The sequence below is a fragment of the Rhagoletis zephyria genome, unplaced genomic scaffold, assembly GCF_001687245.7.
Source record: "Rhagoletis zephyria isolate East Lansing unplaced genomic scaffold, Rhagoletis_zephyria_1.1 Rzeph_scaffold_00341, whole genome shotgun sequence".
NCBI lineage: Eukaryota > Metazoa > Arthropoda > Insecta > Diptera > Tephritidae > Rhagoletis > Rhagoletis zephyria.
This window is the reverse complement of record NW_016157425.1, coordinates 83,608-102,850: the sequence shown is the minus strand read 5'-3', so window position 1 is coordinate 102,850 and position 19,243 is coordinate 83,608. Positions and strand designations below refer to the sequence as shown.

The 19,243-nt window shown below is 36.0% G+C and overlaps 1 protein-coding gene across 1 annotated transcript in view; it reads right to left on the bottom strand.

Annotated features, from left to right (window-relative positions):
- The window catches only part of gem (transcription factor CP2 like gemini), a gene marked incomplete at its 5' end in the record, with an annotated part of 104,113 nt that overhangs the window by 48,117 nt on the left and 36,753 nt on the right, over positions 1-19,243 (bottom strand). Inside the window, one exon of the mRNA XM_017610798.1 lies at positions 8,637-8,809. Coding sequence (XP_017466287.1) covers positions 8,637-8,809 — 173 coding nt within the window. The remainder of the gene's footprint in view (positions 1-8,636; positions 8,810-19,243) is intronic.

Below are 19,243 nucleotides of genomic sequence, written 5' to 3'. Positions count from 1 at the left end.
CTGATAACCTCCTCCTTTTTTGGAAGTCGGTTAAAAATTCGATATACTCAATGGTGCAACAGGTTTATTTATTCTGACATTCACGGCACCTTTTCTAACTTGGCGATTATTCGTAATCACTCCAGCGCCACGTGGCAGCTCTTTGCAATAGTATTGCCTTATTTTTTTTTTTTTTTTTTTTTTTGTATGTATGTTACCGCATAACTTTGGATCACGTCAACCGATTTCTTTTTGCATCGGAAAGGTAGTGTCTTAGAGGTGGTTCCATGCTAATTTAGTTTAGATCCGATCATTGGATCATGAAATATATATAGATATATATTTTTTTTAAGTCGGTTTTTTTTGCTAAAAATTACTTGTTATGTGTTACGATTGGGACAATGTGCGTGATTTTTGCCAGTATTGTTATGCCTTAAAGCTTCATTCGTAGGGTTGAGTTGTGCAGGGGTAAATCTCAAATCACCACCGATAAATCAACCGCCAAAATCATCGCGCGCTTTTTACTGTAATAAATTCCAGGAAAAAAAGTTTATTTTCACTTAAATTGCTTTACTGAAACTTACGTTTAAGGTATTTCGTCTGAAATAAGTCTATGAATATTGGATTTCTGCAGAACAATTATACGCATCCATTTTGAAATTGCCACCAACTATACGATAAAGTTTCTTGGGCAGATTTACCATAGAACCGGATCATTGTTGGCGCCAAGGAGTGAAGAGGAAATGTTCTTCAAATTTATTTCGCTGTGAGATTAACCGTTCTATGAAATGTTAGAGAATTTCAAGAACTTCATCATGGACATAACGCTTGCGTTAGGCTATTTAAGGCAGAAAACGACCACCAAATCATAATCTTAGCCGATGAGCGTGCCAATGGAAATCGTAAACGTGAATTGTTGGTGAAAATGTTGGACCAAAAAGTTTCAATAAAAAAAAAAAAATTTTGTGCGGGACGAAGTTCGCCGGGTCTGCTAGTATTATAATATTTCATTTAAGTTGAATTTTCAAAAAGGTGGCAACCCTTGTGAAAGACTTCAATATTATTAAAAACTTTAAAACTAAAGGTTTCTTAACAATATTTTGTTTGACGACCATATTTTAATTCTTCAGATGGCTTGCGTATAATTATTTAAATTTTAATTTTCAAACAGGTGGCAAGCCTTTTCAAAATATATTAAACTACAGCTTTTTAAGCCTCTTGACATCCATTTTTTGTTTAAGATAATTTTCAAATAGATAACTCCCTTAATTGAAGTTGAATTAGATTTTTTAAAAGGTGGCAGCCCTCATCCATGAGTAGATAATGATTTTATATATCTCCATGCCAAGTTCCAGTAATCTACCAAAAATATTTCCTGAGAAATACTGTATGAAAAATTCCGTTTGTATGGGAGGTGCCACGCCCTCTTGCCTAATCGAGATTAAATTTATCCTATATTTTAAGTTGGGCTAAATAACAGCAGTGTACAAAATTTCATGATGATCGGTTGAATAGTTGAAGCGTGAAAGCATAGCAAACAAACAAACTCACTTTCGGATTTATAATATTAGTAAGGATGTGGTATCAATAACATTAAACAAATTAATAAAACATTTACCATTAACTTTTCTGAACAGTTTAAGATCCCTGATTACCATTAAGAAAACTGCTTTATTTGCTCCTTTTTACGTTGACTTTCATTATCATATGCATATCGTTAACACAAGACCATAATGTTTTAAAAGGTATACCTGCAATTTTTATCACACAAAAGGGGTTGCAATTAGGGATGCGCGATTAATCGATTAATTAATTTTTTGATTAATCATAATCATGACGCTAAGCATAATAAGCAGCGCTGCGATAGATTTACTTTCCTTAGGTTTCGAAAAATAATTCCAAACTGCAGAAATTTTACTTTTTTTTTGGCGTGGAGAATGCGCGAAAATACAGACATAGCTTTTCGATTCCCCCTTTTTCGTGTAATAAGAACTACCAAATCCTCATTCTCATTGGTAAGAGTTATCAAGACCCATCGTTTTATTCATTATTTGTTATGTGCCCCCAAGGGAGACAGTTTTCTTATTGGTCTTGCATTACAGCCGATAGTATCGATAGTTTTAAAACATCGATAGTATTTTTTTAAAAGACAAACCATCCATATATCGATAGTATCGTCGATATTTTTCCACCTCTACTGCGTAATCGATGTGCAAAGTCAGAAGCGTTAACCATTGAGATATGTATGCACACCCCGTAAACTCTTGTTGCTAAGTAGTTTTCAAAAAAGTCGAAAAAATAGTTAAAATAAATGTCTGAGCGAAATTAAAGGTTAAGACATATATATTAAAATTTCTTTGGAAATATTTTCGTAGGATATTTTTACCCTTTAGCTCCCGCCTAAAAGGCTCATTTTGACCCTTACTTCAAAAAATCTCGCAAAAAGCAAATTTGGCAGATCGTTAGTGGATTGATATATCCTAAAAAATTATTCTCCAGAAAATTTTACTAGGGGTCTTCTCAGGCAAAAGCTTCATGCTACCAACGTAAAAGCCTCTAAAAATTTAAAATAAAAAGTCAACAAATAACCTAGTTAAAAAAAAAAAATTTTTTTAAATTGAGTTTGGAATAACAGTTCCTTCTTGGCACAGATTTTTTGTTTCAATGCATCAGATCGAAAAACATGTATTTTTTTACTGGAATCCCTAAGAAAAATGTAGTGCCACACACAGTGATGGCAAATTTAGTTAGAAAGAAGAAAGTTTATTTTTTGGCAATAAAGACGAAGTTCGCTTTTTTCATAAAAATTCGATTTTATCCGAAATTTAGCAACACAAAGTTCGATTTTAAAAGTTCGCCATTTTGGAGCTAAAATTCGAATATCGAAGCTTCGGATATCGAATTTACCCATCCCTAGTTTATACCTGTGTCTAACCTGAAAACAAAATCGAGTCAATACACTTTTAAATTTCTGATCGTATTGAAATTTGGTTTGTGCTTCCGTTTTGAATCACAGCGAACTGGATCAAACGCTTTATGTGACGGTATAAAAAAGGTAATAGATATGCTCAATTAGACTTCATGAAATATTTAATTGAATTGGACCTGGTAGAAATTGATAAAGTTCTTACCGAGATGAACTTATGTAGTCATATAGTGGGCGGTGTCGTGCCCATTTTCCGAAAATCTATAACAATCTTATTTCTAGTTAAGATATTGTGGTAAGTACTAACTTGGAGTAAATAAGTGTGTTTATTTATTATTGAAATATCCGTAGGTGTTTAAGCGACAGTGAACCCGACAACGCACTTGTGTTTAAAAGCGATAAGGTCTTTCTTAAGTGGATATGCATTTTTAATGCAATTCTCAAATCTCTCCTCGCTGCATATCTTCTTCTTCTTCTTTATTGGCGCTGTAACCGACTAAGCGATTTTGGTGGAGTCCAAAACACCCCGCCAGTCATTTCTCTTCTGTACTAACTGACGCCAATTGGAAATGCCAAGTGAAGCCAAGTCCTTCTCCACCTGCTCTTTCAACCGCAGAGGAGGCCTTCCTCTTCCTCTGTTACCAGCATCGCGGCCCGCGTTGAATACTTTCACAGCGGGAGCGTTTCTGTCCATTCGAACGACATGGCTAAGCCAGCGGAGCCGCTAAATTTTAATTCGCTGCACTATGTACATATCGTTGTAAAGCTCATACAGCTCATCGTTAAATCGTCTGTGGTATTCGCCATCGCCAACGCGTAACGGTACGTAAATCTTTCGCAGAATCTTTGTCTCGAAAACTCCAAGAGCCGCTTCATCAGATGTTTTCATTGTCCATGCCTCCGCGCCATACACCAGCACAGGCATGATGAGTGACTTATAGAGTGTGATCTTTGTACGACGTGAGAGAACTTACTTCTCAATTGCCTACTCAGTCCAAAGTAGTACTTGTTGGCAAGAGTGATTCTCCGTTGGATTTCAAGGCTGACATTATTATTGGTGTTAATGCTGGTTCCCAAATAAACGAAGTCGTATACTTTTTCAAACTTGTAACTGTCACCAGTGACGTGGGTGCCAATGCGCGTATGCTCTGACTGTTTGTGTGATGACAGGAGATAGTTCGTTTTGTCCTCGTTCACCACCATACCCATTCGCTTTGCTTCTCTATCCAATCTCGAGAAGGCAGAACAGACGTAGCCCTTGTTTTTACCGATAATATCGCTGTCGTCGGCATACGCCAGCAATTGTACACTCTTGTAAAGTATTGTGCGTGAGCGGTTCAGTTCTACGGCTCTTATTATCTTCTCCAACGTCAGATTAAAGAAATCACAAGAGAGGGAGTCACCCTGTCTGAACCCTCGTTTGGTATGAAACAGCTCGGAGAAGTCCTTCCCTATTCTGATGGAGCTGGTGGTATTGCTCAACGTCATTTTACACAGCCGTATTAGTTTCGTGGGGATACCAAATTAAGACATCGCGGCATAAAGACAACTTCTCTTCGTGCTGTCGAAAGCGGCTGTGAAATCGACAAATAGATGGTGCGTGTCGATCCTATTCTCGTAGGTCTTTTCCAAGAATTGGCGTATTGTTAATACCTGATCTATTGTGGATTTGCCAGGCCTAAAGCCACACTGATAATGTCCAATCAGTTCGTTGACGGTGACCTTCTGTTTTTCGCACAATACACTAGATAAGACCTTATAACCTATGCTTAGAAGGCTGATTCTGCGGTAGTTAACACTTAAATTCCAGTCGTTTGACATGCGTTCATCTGACCATATTCTGCATAAGAGTTGATACCTGCACCTTATCAACTCCTCCACCCAGTAGGGTGGAAAAGTGTTCTATCCATAATTCAAGTACGTTCTGGACATCGGTCACTAGGTCTCCATTGTTGTTCTTAAACGAGTTTTCCCTGCTTTTGAAACCTTCCGTAAGTCGCCTAACCTTCTGGTAAAATTTTCGGGCGTTTTTCCTGTCGGCTAGCATTTCAAGCTCTTCGCACAAACGGATTTCGGCCTATCTCTTCTTATTGCGGCAAATACGTCTCGTTTTCTTCTTCAGTTCCCCATAACAGTCCCACATGGCTCGTGTTGCGCCCGTCGCAGCGTGGTCCTATAGGCGGTGTCTTTTTTCTCTGCGGCTTCTTGACATTCCTCATCATACCAGTTGTTCTTTCGGGCTCGCTGAAATCCAACTACTTCTTCGGCGGCGGTACTTAATGATCGGGAAATGTGGTTCCACTGCTCGATTATGTCGGATTGATGAAGAGTGCTCTCAGAGAGCAGGTGTGGGAGTCGAGTGGCGAATAAATTGACCGTTTGATGTGATTCCAGCTTTTCGACGTTAAGCTTTCCTGCATTGCTGGGCGCAAATTTTTTGCAGCACAGAGGCGGGTGCGTATTTTGGCTACAACAAGATAGTGGTCCGAGTCGATGTTTGGCCCTCGGAGTGTACGTACGTCTAAAACGCTAGAAGAATGCCTTCCGTCTATCACAACGTGGTCGATTTGGTTTCTCATTTTTAGATCTGGAGGCAGCCATGTAGCTTGGTGGATGTTCTTATGCTGGAACCTAATATTACATATTACCATGTTTCGCGCCTCGGCGAAGTCGATCAGCCGCAGTCCGTTGTCGGACGTTTCGTCGTGGAGGCTGAATTTTCCGACAGTTGCGCCAAAGATCCCTTCCTTGCCCACCTTGGCATTAAAATCGCCGAGAACGAATTTAACATCGTTTCGCGGGCAGCGCTCATATGTACGCTCTAAGCGCTAATAGAAGAGATCCTTGGACGCCTCGTCCTTCTCTTCCGTCGGGGCATGTGCGCTGATCAGCGAGATGTTGAAGAATCTCGCTTTGATGCGGATTGTGGCTAGATGTTCGCCCACCGGGGTGAACGCCAGCACTCGGCGCGGAGTCTCACTCCTACCACGAATCCAACACTGAATTTGCACTATTTTACGTGGAAACTGTAGTAGACGTCGCAAGTCTTCCCACTTACATTTCCTTGCCCCGTCCATCGCATTTCTTGGATGGAGGTGATGTCAGCATTTGTCTTCCCGAGGACATCAACCAGCCGGGTAGACCTTCCCCGTTAGGGGTCCAGATATTCCAGGTGCATACACTTAAATCATAGTCCTTTATACGTTCGTCATCAAAAAAAGGGGGTCTCATCCGAGGCTGTTTGTTGTTTTTCATTGGGCGGGGTTTTAACGTGGCGGGACCCAAACAAAGCGCACGCGAAGTTTTACGCATTCTCACTTTAGCTCGCTCCCAAACGGGTGTTTGGTTGCTACCCAGAGGATACGTGGATATAAATATCCGGACGCTGTGAGCTGCGATTTGAACCGTACGCACAAGAATCGCTTCTGGCCACTCCCAGGTGAATGGCAGTCAAAATTTTTTCAATTCTGCGCACGGAACCACCCTCTTCGCTGCATATAGGGAAGTGATAAGTCGCTCGAATTTTCAGCCATGGTCAAAGCTTACCCAGCTTTGCTATCACACGGCGCTTCAAGCATCGCTCACACTCCACTTCCGGAGCAATTTTCTGCATGGTGGTAAGCTACGGCTTACAAGCCGCACAGGGGTTCTGCATGAATGCATCGCTGAATAAATCCCAGCTCATTGCACAGCAGCCTACGGCAGCTAGAACATGACTCCTCTTATGGAGTCACCCAACTTATACATGGTAGAAGGGTCACATCTTGTGCTACCGCTTCATCGGCCTCTCTTTCTCTCATATCAGGCATATGCAATGCCCCTTATTCTCTAACTCGATTACAACCACTCGATCCAAATGGATCAAAATGATACGTTTTTCATCGAGAGTGGTGTTCTTTAGAAATTTGAGTTCAGCTCAATGAAAGAATTTCCAAACAACACTACTCTGTAGCCTTAAGAATTTCATCTAGAGTAATCCGGTAATCCAATTTCATATCTGATTTTAGTTAAGTATGCAAATGAATTCAACTGTTACAAGAATATAAAAGTTTTATTTTCACTCTGTATTTTATATAAAAACCAAAAAATATTAATAAAAAGTGTTAACGATCTCAATTAAAAATTCAAACTACCATTTTAATTTAAGAATTAGAGGTTTTATTGAAGATTGATACTTTGATACTTAAAGTTTTTTTTCATGATACTTTTGATCCATTTTAGGGAATTTTGTCGATACATTTATTCTGAACGCCGCGGCAACACTGAGTACAACTCTAAACCTGGGCTCGAATCGTAACAGTCGTGAACGAGCAACTCGTCACGTAAAAATGACAAAATCGGATTGTGACAGACGTGAACGAACTTCTTATATCGTAATTCGGTATTATGACAGGCGTGAACGAGTGAGTGAACTTTTCTTTCGTACGTGTTTATTGATATATCTGTACTGTAGTGTTTTCGGACGGTACTAGCTCTTACTGCCAATATAGGAGTATTACATATATGGCTCTGGCACATACCTATCAGGTAATCGCTACCAACTGTTTGTTGATAGCTACCACTTGTAAGGAGCGAGAGGCTTGCAGCCAATTGCAGAGCAGCAGGAACGGCTTTTGTGTCATCGCAGTTTATGTTTGTTTTCGATAAAACATACTAGAATGCCTCCTTGCTTAACCGAAATCTTTTGATGAATCTGCAAGTATAGGAGTAGAGAAGGTAATTTATTTCCTATGTATAATTTCTTACGCGTTGTCGGATAATGCCAATGGATTGCTTCTGCCCCGAAGTTGCTTACGCACAACTCTTTCGTCATTTTCGCTTTCGCTAGAGCTTAAATGAAATAAAAGGCTCGGATCCATTTTAGTTTTGCCGCTTTTCTTTATTTACTTTTCACTTATTTTGACACTTCAATGTCTATTGTGACTTAAAAAAGGAAGAAGAAGAGAAAAATAATCGATAACCAAATAAAAAATAACGATTCGTTCGCCTTCGATTGTTATCATCCGAATGAACAATATTCGATTAAACGATCACGTAATTTGTGTTCGTACGATTGCCGACTCGTTCACGTCTGTCACGATTCGACCCCTGGTCTCCCGCTCTCCCTCAGCTAAACAATAGGAGTTTATGTAATTTCTGAAAGATACCCTTACATAGGAAGTGGGCGTAATTTTATGCCGATTTTAAAAATTTTCAACTTATCGCTTTTCAATACCAGTAATAATTTTACCGAGTTTGGTAGATATTGATGAATTAAAAAAAAATGCCTAATTGTCTTATTTTATGCCAAAATTCCATTCACTTTCCAATTTTCAACAATTTGGATCCAGTTTTTCCGAAAAATCGTAATTTGTGCATTTTTCGAAAACACCGTTACATAGGTGACGGGCATGGTAACCGTCCTATATCACCCGTTTTCAATACCAACCTACCTTAAATGAAGGGCAAACTTCATGTCGAATTTCGTTGAGATATCTAAATTTTCGACTGAGTTATCGTACACACGGACGGACAGACATAGCTAAATCGGCATCTCTTTTCATTCTGAGTATTGTGGTATATATATGTCTATATATATCTCGATTACTTTAGGCTGTTGCAACAACGGTCACGCGAACAAAGTTATAATACATTTGTGCACAAGTACGCTCGGGCTATTATTTATTATACTCGTACCTAACATAATGTTTTTCATTACCGTAAATATTATGTTAGTTGTGAAAAATCTTACTATTCAGGACTGAAGCTGCCAGAAGTTGTTGAAGTTATCAACTCTAAAGGTATGTCGTTCATAATGGTGCATTCATAGCTTGGCTGGAATTTTTCTTGCTCTGCTTGAGGCCGCCTTTGTATTTTTTCGCGATCCTGTTTATGCTTGCGATCAGCACCCTTCAGTTTAAAAACCTAAAACAGAGAAAAAATATACTATTAAAAGATTAGTTTAAGACTTATTGGGTTTTTATGTATCTGCATACAAACATGCATACATACATAAAGAGTTTTCGTAAATATCAAAATAACCAGAGACTGAAAAAAAAGTTATTTTAAAACTGTTTACATCAAAAAGGCATAGTGAAAAAATTATGCTATAGCTTTTTAAAACGTACCATTAGACTCATCTCTCATTGTAGATTGGGATTCCTACATGAATTTTAAAAATTTGACTTTGATAATTTTGAGCGAATAATACCGATTGGTTCTGATTTTTATTTTTTTATATCGCAAAAATAAAAGTTACAAATTTGCCTTTTATTTTTTGAGCAGAAAGTAATAGGTAATTTATGCCTTTACACCGTTCGCGCGATTTTTAAAAATCAGATGCCATATAAAAGTGCTTGGCCTACAGGTCTGCAGGACGTCTTATTTTTTTAAAAAGGGTGGCCATTTGTTAAAAATTAGTTATTTTTGTGCAGAGTATCCGATTTAAAAACGTTCTCTCGAACTAAGTATCAAATGAAAAGTATTGGCCTACAGACGTGCTTTCGCTTTAATGTTTTTTTAAAGGTTTGCCACCTAATTATAAATCGTATTGCCTGATGTAAATTTTGAGCTAATGGGCAACCCTCGAACAAATATATACATATATTTATAAAACATTCTTTCTCTACCTTTTAGTTTAATACTAATATTGGATACCATCATTAAATTACTAACCGTTCATCGCTATAGACCTTTTTCATTGTTAACTAGGGGAAACCCTCCAAATTTGCATACACTAAACAGAATCTTACCGAACTCCATTTCAATTGATACCAATATTGGATATCCTTAAACATTATTTGAAACGCGCAACATTTTCTGACGTAGGTGGCAACTATGTATATTAAAAACACGATCATATTAATTTAGTTTAAAATCTTTTTGTTTGAAGCCCACTTTGTAACATTTTAATTAACTAGAATATTTCAATCAATAATTATAAACTAGGTGACAACCCTCGATAATTCGCATACATTTACACAAAAGCCCTCTCAACTAGCTTTCGTTTTATAGCAATATCGAATATCCTTACTTACACTACTTACCGTTAGGGCATGAATTTTCATGCACTAAAAAATACGAAATATGTGCTTAAAAAATGCAACAAAAAATTAAAAATATGCATGAAAAACAAAAAAAATGCGTTATAAATTAAAAAAAATGCAGTAAAATCATTATATAAGCCTTCAGTTGATTCATACGTTTATTGAAGTTTTTAAAGATAAATAAAGTTAGGTACAAAAAATATTTCATTCAATTTTGCTTTTAGCAAATACGTACATTTCAATACACGGATGTATATTTGGGCCAATACACTCTGACTAGTGGGACATTTTACTCCAGAATGTGATCAATTGTGAATTTTAACTATGCGAAATATATTTTTTAACATAAGTCGATAACTAATGTATGAAATTGCTTTAACAAAAATACCAAACGATTTATTATTTTTATGTATCTACCATTTTAATGAATGTGACTGGTGGGACACTGAAAATAACTCTATTTTACCCTTGTGCACTAAAAGATTAATTTTAGCCAAAACAATTTTCACGAACGATGTAGTTGTGTTATGAAATATGAATTATACGCTTTTGTTTTCAATAAAATTGAGGTTTGTATAATCTTCATAGAAATATTAAAAAATATTTAAAATTGTGACTGGTGGGACATCACAAGGAGTTTCCATAGACAAAAATTACAACTTATTTTGATTTTTTTAATATTTTCCCACAGGTTAATGAAATGTAGGCATCTAAAAAGAGGTTACTGAAATAGAGATAATTAGGGCATATTTAAGTTTATGTCGTTTTCCTCTTTTCTATGGAATGACCCATAAGTAGAAAAATTCAGTCTTAAAATACTAGTATATCACATAATTTGGCTCAATCTTTAGTTAGCTACTCATTAGCGTCCACAATAAAATATTTTTTCATATTCTCAAAAAGAAAATTTCCCTGGTTCGATCATAAAAAGCTCTTATACATAGAACCAGTTCGCTTGGAGTATATTCAATTTGTAAAACACTTTTTTCATTACTCAAATCAAAAAAGGTCGCAATATCCTTTTATTTTTTAAATCCTTGATTTTTCTCCAAAATTTTCTCTGGGATAAAATTGTTACTAAAAATTGCCTTCTAATGGTTTACAGAGTGGCCCGGAAACATGAAAAACCAATACTTTTATGTTTGCCAATAGATTTCGCACTACATCGAAAATAAATGATAGCCGTGTTCACACTAACCTCCGTACTTCGTCATGAGGAGTTTTACGTGTATTTTGTTTGTGTAAAGCTGCCAACTAACGAATTTACAAAATTAAATATCCGTAAAAGTACGAACTAGAGAAATATGCACGATTTGCAGATTTGTAAAGTTTTCAAGAGTCAATATAATGCAAAATATGCGAAATATGCGAAAAATATGCATTTATGACTAAAATATGAAAAATATGCAAAAAACATTTGAATGCCATTTCTAAGATAATTTCATGATTCGCATAGATACTTGATCTATTTCGCTTTACCTAAGTCCAAGAAAAACATGTAGTTATTTGGATAGATTTCCATGCCGTACTTACCATTCATAGGTATACATTTGTTTAATAACAGGTCTATTCTGCANTTTGGATAGATTTCCATGCCCTACTTACCATTCATAGGTATACATTTGTTTAATAACAGGTCTATTCTGCACGTTACCGAAGATTTTGTAACCGGAAAATTTTATTACCAAAAAACGTTACCAGTTCTTGTCACCGCGATTCTAGGTACGTTGGTAATGCAGTTAAAATATTCAGCCATTCAGCTATGAAGAATTGTTTGTACTTTGTTACCAGCTTATGAGATGGTAACAAAATTTACCGGTTACAAGATTACGCAGAATGCGAAAAGGGTTTAAAAATTGACAGTAACTTTATTTACCGGTTACAAACTTTTTATTACCAGCGCAGAATAGACCTGTAAGTGGCAACTGTATTAAAGACACCAACATATTAAATTAGTCTCAAATCCATTTAGCGTGATGCTCATATTGTGATATATTACTGACTATCATATTTCAAAGAAAGCATTTTTAATTGGGCCAAACCAAAAACCAAAGCACGTCTGTGGGTCAATCCCTTTTATTTGACACCTCATTTTAAGACCGATTATATATAATAATAGATTGGCGCTTACACATATGTTAGTGTTTGGCCGAGCTTCTACTCCGATTTGTAGCGTGCGCCTTGATGTTGTCACACAAAGGGACGACCTACAGTTTTACGCCGACTCCGAACGGCGCACTAAGGGGTATTTGAGCCAAAAATCCGGTCAAAATTATTTAGGGGCCTATATTATCTCAAAATATAATAAAAAACAATATCTAATCAATATTTTGGATTTCTTAATAAAAATGCATAAATTAACCAGAAAAAAACATTCTAAAATACAAATAGAAAATTTGATTTTAACCGGAGTCAGTGCCATCCGATTCGCTGTTAACATCCGAATCCTCTTCATTATCATCAATATCTTCAACAGTATTGTCGTCCGACCTATTTAAGTTCGGTGTTGCAGTAATCAAAATGGTTTTTGCCTCGGCCGAAAATGGCAAGATTTTCTTTTTATTCTTCCTCGGACAATTGTCCAATTGGCAGAATTGCTTCTGCCATCACTTGCGCTCCGTGCATCAGAATTTTGTGGACTGTAGGCAGCGTTGCCACAGACAACATTTTTTTCCTACCACTACCTGCGGTACCGCTGCGGAGTTGCAGACCTTTCCGTCCACCATTGTCAGCAAAATATTGTGACTGATTTTTACTGATATTTCACTGTCTACAGTTTTCTTCAGATTTTTAGCTTGATTTTCGATGTACTATATATTTTTTGAAAAATTTTGCCTTTGACTAAAAAAAATTAAAAAGGTTGGGGTGGGTCGGGGGTGATTTTATTTTTCATTCAGATAGGCTAAAGTTCAAACTTTATTACCACATTTTAAATGCAAGGCGACAAAGCTCGACACATAAACAAAAACACTATTGTTTCAAACTTTTGTTAAAAATACCACGTTTTTAAGAAGGAAATTTTCAACATAAGTCTAAATGAGGAACTTTGACGAGAAATTAACTGTAACATATTTTTATACAAAGTACATACCTTCAACATCCATATCCAATAAGAGTTTTTTTGGTAATTCACCATACGAAGACATATTAACATAGAGAAATATGTAAAATAATCAAAAGCGCCGAGAACAAAGACACGCGTTACACACAAAGGCTAGGTTCCGACTGATTATGTGGCCAGACGCAGAAAAACACGCGGGTTTGGGGGCTGTGGGGCGGTGAACCGGTTATCGTACTTACTTAAACATGCATTGTTTGTGTCATTTTATGAATTTTAGAAAAACCACTTTTGACCGGTTTTTTTCCTCAAATACCCCTTAGTGCGGCGATTGTATTTTTATTTGGAATCTGTTTTTCATGGCAGAAATACACTCGGAGTTTTGCCATTGCCTGCCGAGGGGCGACCGTTGTTAAGAAAAAACCTTTTTTTAAATTTTTTTTTTGCGACGTTGATTTGGCCAGGGCTTGAACCCAGGCACTGCGGAGTGGTATCGCGCAATGCTAACCACTACATTACAGCGCCCAGAATCGATAGAACGGCGTAAATCTGATGCTCTACTCAAAAATAAAGCCCTTTTATTTGATACCTCAGTTTTTGTAATACAACGGACGGTGCAGGTTTTATAATTTTAAAAAAGGTGCCAACCCTATTCAAAAAGTCATACATGTACATCTAGAGGCCAAGCCCTTTAATTTGGCACCTCAATTTTGAAAATCGAATAATCGGTGCTAAAGTTACGGTGACCATCTGTCCTTTATTTTAAAGAACAGTCCTTTATTTTAACCCCCTGTCCTTTATCATTTCTTTTTTCAAAATAAACATTGCCTTTTGCTCTTTATTTCTTAAACCGTCCTTTAAATTAGCTCTGCATTTTCAGTGGTAAATTTTTAAACACAGAATATGAAAAATAAAAATGTCCCTTATATATTATAATGAAAACCTTCGCCAGTTCGTTTCGCACCCCACTTAAGGGTTTTTGTTTAACAGGTAATCTTTGCAGAATTTATAAACCTCAGGGAAAGTTGTGCCCAGGATCGTGTTGCACGCTGAGTTTCCAGTTCCATTGAAAGAGAACAATAAACCCCCTGCTGGACAGTGGTTCAAAACTGGCATTTAGTGTTCGTAATTCACTGGAGCCTTAATTTTTTTCACTTAATTTGATTTTTTTTTTATGAATGCTTATAATATGTGCAAGAGACCAGTTGATCCTGATTTATGAATTTTTACTTGATTATATTAAATTTTTTAGTGCAAAATGCAGAAAAAGTGACAATTTTGAAGAAAATGTATTCTCCTGTTCCAGTTAATAAATGTTACATAACAAAGACTAGTTGAAAACAATTGTATGGTTCTCCAAAACGAAAATTTTACAAAAAAAAAAAATTGAAATGTTATAAAAAAATGTTCACCAAAATAATTTTGTTTTTGTTTTTAGTAAAAATTAGTGGAAAAATGAAGACTACGGTGAATTATGAACATTAAATTCCAATTTTGAACCACTGTGTGCTGGCTTCGGCGTGCAGTATGAATTATGGTAAACGCATTTTGGAAGTAAAGGAAGTCTTTGAAAAGGATTTGGCTTCATTTTTCAGAATCAGTTAATTAACTGGTAAATATTTGATTTAAATTAAGATATGGGTAAGGTACTTTTATCATACAAGTTGTATGTATGTATTCCCAAATCATTTTGAAAAAAATGTCCTTTATTTTACGTTGGTTAATATGGTCACCGTAGCTAAAGTGCAAACGTTAACAAAAAATGCGAGCACATTTGAGGGCGCCTAATTAGATCTACATGTAAGATACTAAACGTTAAACAGGGATCACACGATTTATACATTTGTACGGATTTGTACAAATCGTGTAATCCCTGCTTAACATATGTATGTGCGTTACGCTGCGATCGACATTCGCATGACGAATGCGAATGCAAATGTTCGCAACATCCCTGGTTTGTATATAGATTTGATTTAACCCTGGTATTTGGGTATTATGGGGTTATTAGAATGCAGATAGGAGCTTCAAAACTATCACATGCGGTTTTTTCCCTTCAAATAATTTTCCAATTATAAAAATATACAAAACTTAGTTTTCCACAATAATTTTACAGAAGAGGCTAATGAACTGCGTGATAAACTTGACTTAAGAATAGGGCTGCCAGAGGTCCCGGTTTTCCCGGACATGTCCCCCGGTTTTAGACTATTTGTCCCGGTGTTCCGGTCCAACCTTAAAATGTCCCGGGTTTCGTTTTAGTGTCCCGGTTTTTGATTTGATTGCACAAATTTGAATAAAAGTTCAAAAATCACTACACTAAGGGGGAAAAACGCGTTGTAATATTCAGGAAAATGTTATAAATTCACTGCGGGAAATAATGCATAGTAAACATGAATATTTTCTATTTGATTATCGTTTAAAAATGTTGGTATTTAAAAATAATACTTTCATAACACGCACGCGTGGTGTTAATTCAAACTCAACTGGCTGTAGCTGAGTGCGCGACGATGCTTGCCACAATTTGCTAATTTCCAGAGGGTCAGCGTTCAATTCCCATTACAACCAGCATGGAATTTAAATATTTTTTTAACTTAATTATGAAAAAGCAATCGGTAATTGCAAATCGCTTAATTTTAATATGGGCGTATTTGAATTGAATATTTCTATACTAAATACTAAAATTTGTATACTTAAATGTATAACGAGTTGGGTTGGTACTCTTTCATATGCGTGTTTTTTTAATTTAGCACGCTTTTTTAATTCTAAACCTCTTTCTCTCAGTGCACCGGTTTAATTTGTGAAATAGTCACATTTCGAGATAGTTGAACTTTGCACAAGTAATAGTTGATGATTAGTATATCGATGGCTGAGTGAAAGATCGACCTATCTCGGCAGCCAGTTCGAAAACGCCCTATCTCAGAAAAAATTTCAACAACGCTAAGAACACCCTACTTCAGAATTTGATTGAAAAACGCCCTAGCTCAGTATTTGGTTGAAGAACGCCCTATCTTAGATGCTGATTCAAAAACACCCTATCTCAGCTTATTTTCAATGTATNTAGGGCTGCCAGAGGTCCCGGTTTTCCCGGACATGTCCCCCGGTTTTAGACTATTTGTCCCGGTGTTCCGGTCCAACCTTAAAATGTCCCGGGTTTCGTTTTAGTGTCCCGGTTTTTGATTTGATTGCACAAATTTGAATAAAAGTTCAAAAATCACTACACTAAGGGGGAAAAACGCGTTGTAATATTCAGGAAAATGTTATAAATTCACTGCGGGAAATAATGCATAGTAAACATGAATATTTTCTATTTGATTATCGTTTAAAAATGTTGGTATTTAAAAATAATACTTTCATAACACGCACGCGTGGTGTTAATTCAAACTCAACTGGCTGTAGCTGAGTGCGCGACGATGCTTGCCACAATTTGCTAATTTCCAGAGGGTCAGCGTTCAATTCCCATTACAACCAGCATGGAATTTAAATATTTTTTTAACTTAATTATGAAAAAGCAATCGGTAATTGCAAATCGCTTAATTTTAATATGGGCGTATTTGAATTGAATATTTCTATACTAAATACTAAAATTTGTATACTTAAATGTATAACGAGTTGGGTTGGTACTCTTTCATATGCGTGTTTTTTTAATTTAGCACGCTTTTTTAATTCTAAACCTCTTTCTCTCAGTGCACCGGTTTAATTTGTGAAATAGTCACATTTCGAGATAGTTGAACTTTGCACAAGTAATAGTTGACGATTAGTATATCGATGGCTGAGTGAAAGATCGACCTATCTCGGCAGCCAGTTCGAAAACGCCCTATCTCAGAAAAAATTTCAACAACGCTAAGAACACCCTACTTCAGAATTTGATTGAAAAACGCCCTAGCTCAGTATTTGGTTGAAGAACGCCCTATCTTAGATGCTGATTCAAAAACACCCTATCTCAGCTTATTTTCAATGTATTTTCCTTTGAGAAAGGGCGTTTTTGAACCGAATTCTGAGATAGGGCGTTATTCAACCAAATTCTGAAGTAGGGTGTTTTTCAATAATATTCTGAATTAGGGCGTTTTTCAATCAAATTCTGAAGTAGGGCGTTCTTGAAAAGTTTTCTGAGATAGGGCGTTTTCGAACTGGCTTCCGAGATAGGTCGATCTTCCACTCAGCCATCGATATGTACACTGAGGGAAATAATGCATAGTAAAAATTAATACTTTATATTTGATTATCGTTTAAAAATTTTCGTATTTAAAAATAACATTTGCATACAAAATTTATTGTGTCTGTGCTTTAGTTGTGATAAGTTGTTTTGTTTTGTTGGCGTGATCTCATGATCTCATGTTTTTATGTTTTTGTTTTTGTCTGTCAAAATAAAATTTCCCTACATCCTTTCGCACGTCGAAATGAAAGAGAAGGGAGCGAGAGGCCCTCCCTAAAGTGTCCCGGTTTTGCAACAGAGATAACTGGTAGCCCTACTTAAGAAGCATATTAAAAGACTGTCAAAAATGTTTAATCACCCTAACCGAAGAACTTTTGAAACGATTACCTAATCAATTCAATACTTTAAAAAAAGCTTTGATTTTATCACCAAAAAGGTGTGTGAATCACAAGAGGGCGAGTTCGAGGGACCTGCCAATTCACTATTTGACTTTGAAGGAAAGAAAAGCAGCAGAAGCTGAATATTTAAATATTTTAACTTTCCCATGGTTCAACTCTTCTCAGAACCATTGTTAGGGTCTAAAAACTGCTTAGGGACTGAAAACCGCAACAGGCAATCAAATGTTTGGAAATATAAGTAAATTCATATTATTATCTTTGTCGCACTAACATGCTTTATGGAGCGCATTTTTTCCATAATGAATTCAACAAAAACTAATGCCGATTACCGAAAAATGCAACCTTCTCTTTGCCCTTTACGCACTAACACTAAGAAGAGGGAGATGAGAAGGCAACATTTTTTGTAGAAACGTAATCGCCATAAGATTCGAAATAGGATGAGGTTGAAAGCCTTAATTCAATAGTTCGAATAAAGTGTTATACGAAGGCTAATAGTTTCTGCTGCAAAACGTTTCCAATATCAAACAGTATGTTATCAAGGTTGAATAGCTCAATATATGACAACAGAAATTCAGACGCTATAGGTGATTTTGAAGAAATTGTGGAAATAGCTGATCTCGCGTTATTATAGGTTTTTATTAAATTTTTAGCGCGAAACTCTTTAAAGCGGATTATGCGATTAATTAATTAATATGAGTTATAATAAGTTTAATAATTGCGCAGCTCTATTGCAAAATGTGTTGGAACAAATATCTTTTAAAGGTATGCGTATTTTTAAAGAAAATTGTTTGTACATCACTATAATATAAGTGATTTGTGTTATTTATTATTACCCTCTGAAGGTATTATATTCGTTTTTGGTTTTAAAAACTATATTATAAGAAGATCTCATTTTTAAAATAAAAGACTTATTAAATTGATTTCATGAATTAAAAAAAAGAATTGGCGATTTTTGGCGATTTCTTTTCAGAAATTGCGCTTTTTTTTTTAACCATCTGGACACAATGTTCAGGACTGACGTTTACTAAGCATATTGATTATATTGTCTCAAAAGCTTTCTCTATGATTGGATTTATACGTCGTAATACCGAAGACTTTTCTGATCCTTTGACCTTGAAAGCACTTTACGTTTCCTTAGTTCGGAGCCACCTAGATTATTGTTCATTAATATGGAACCCATTCTACCACTGCCATGTAAATAAAATCGAAAGAGTCCAAAAAGTCTTTACGAAATATGCATTGAATAAGCTGCGCTGGCCTAATGGTCTCCCTAGTTATATAGGCAGACGCAAATTGGTTGGACTGCAAAGCCTTGAAGATAGACGAATCTACTTTTCGGTGATATTCGTGTGTAATCTTTTAAATGCCAATATAAATTGCAGTGAGCTATGGAGTATAATCAAACTTCAAACTAATCACCATGATTTAAGGCAGGTTCGTTTATTTGTTGATCAAGTGCATAGAACAAACTATGCCTTTGATGAACCAATGGTGAGATGCATTCAATTTTGCAACAACTATCCTAACATAGACTTTATTCTCAGTCTATATAATTTTAAGCAGCAATTGTATGCAATTTTTAATTAAAAATTCTAAAACATTTGTAATATATGTAGTCTGTAAGATTTATCTGTAGACTGAAGAAATAAATAAATAAATTAGCGTCCTCAGTTATTGAAATCTCAGAGTTTTCGTATTTCTGAAATT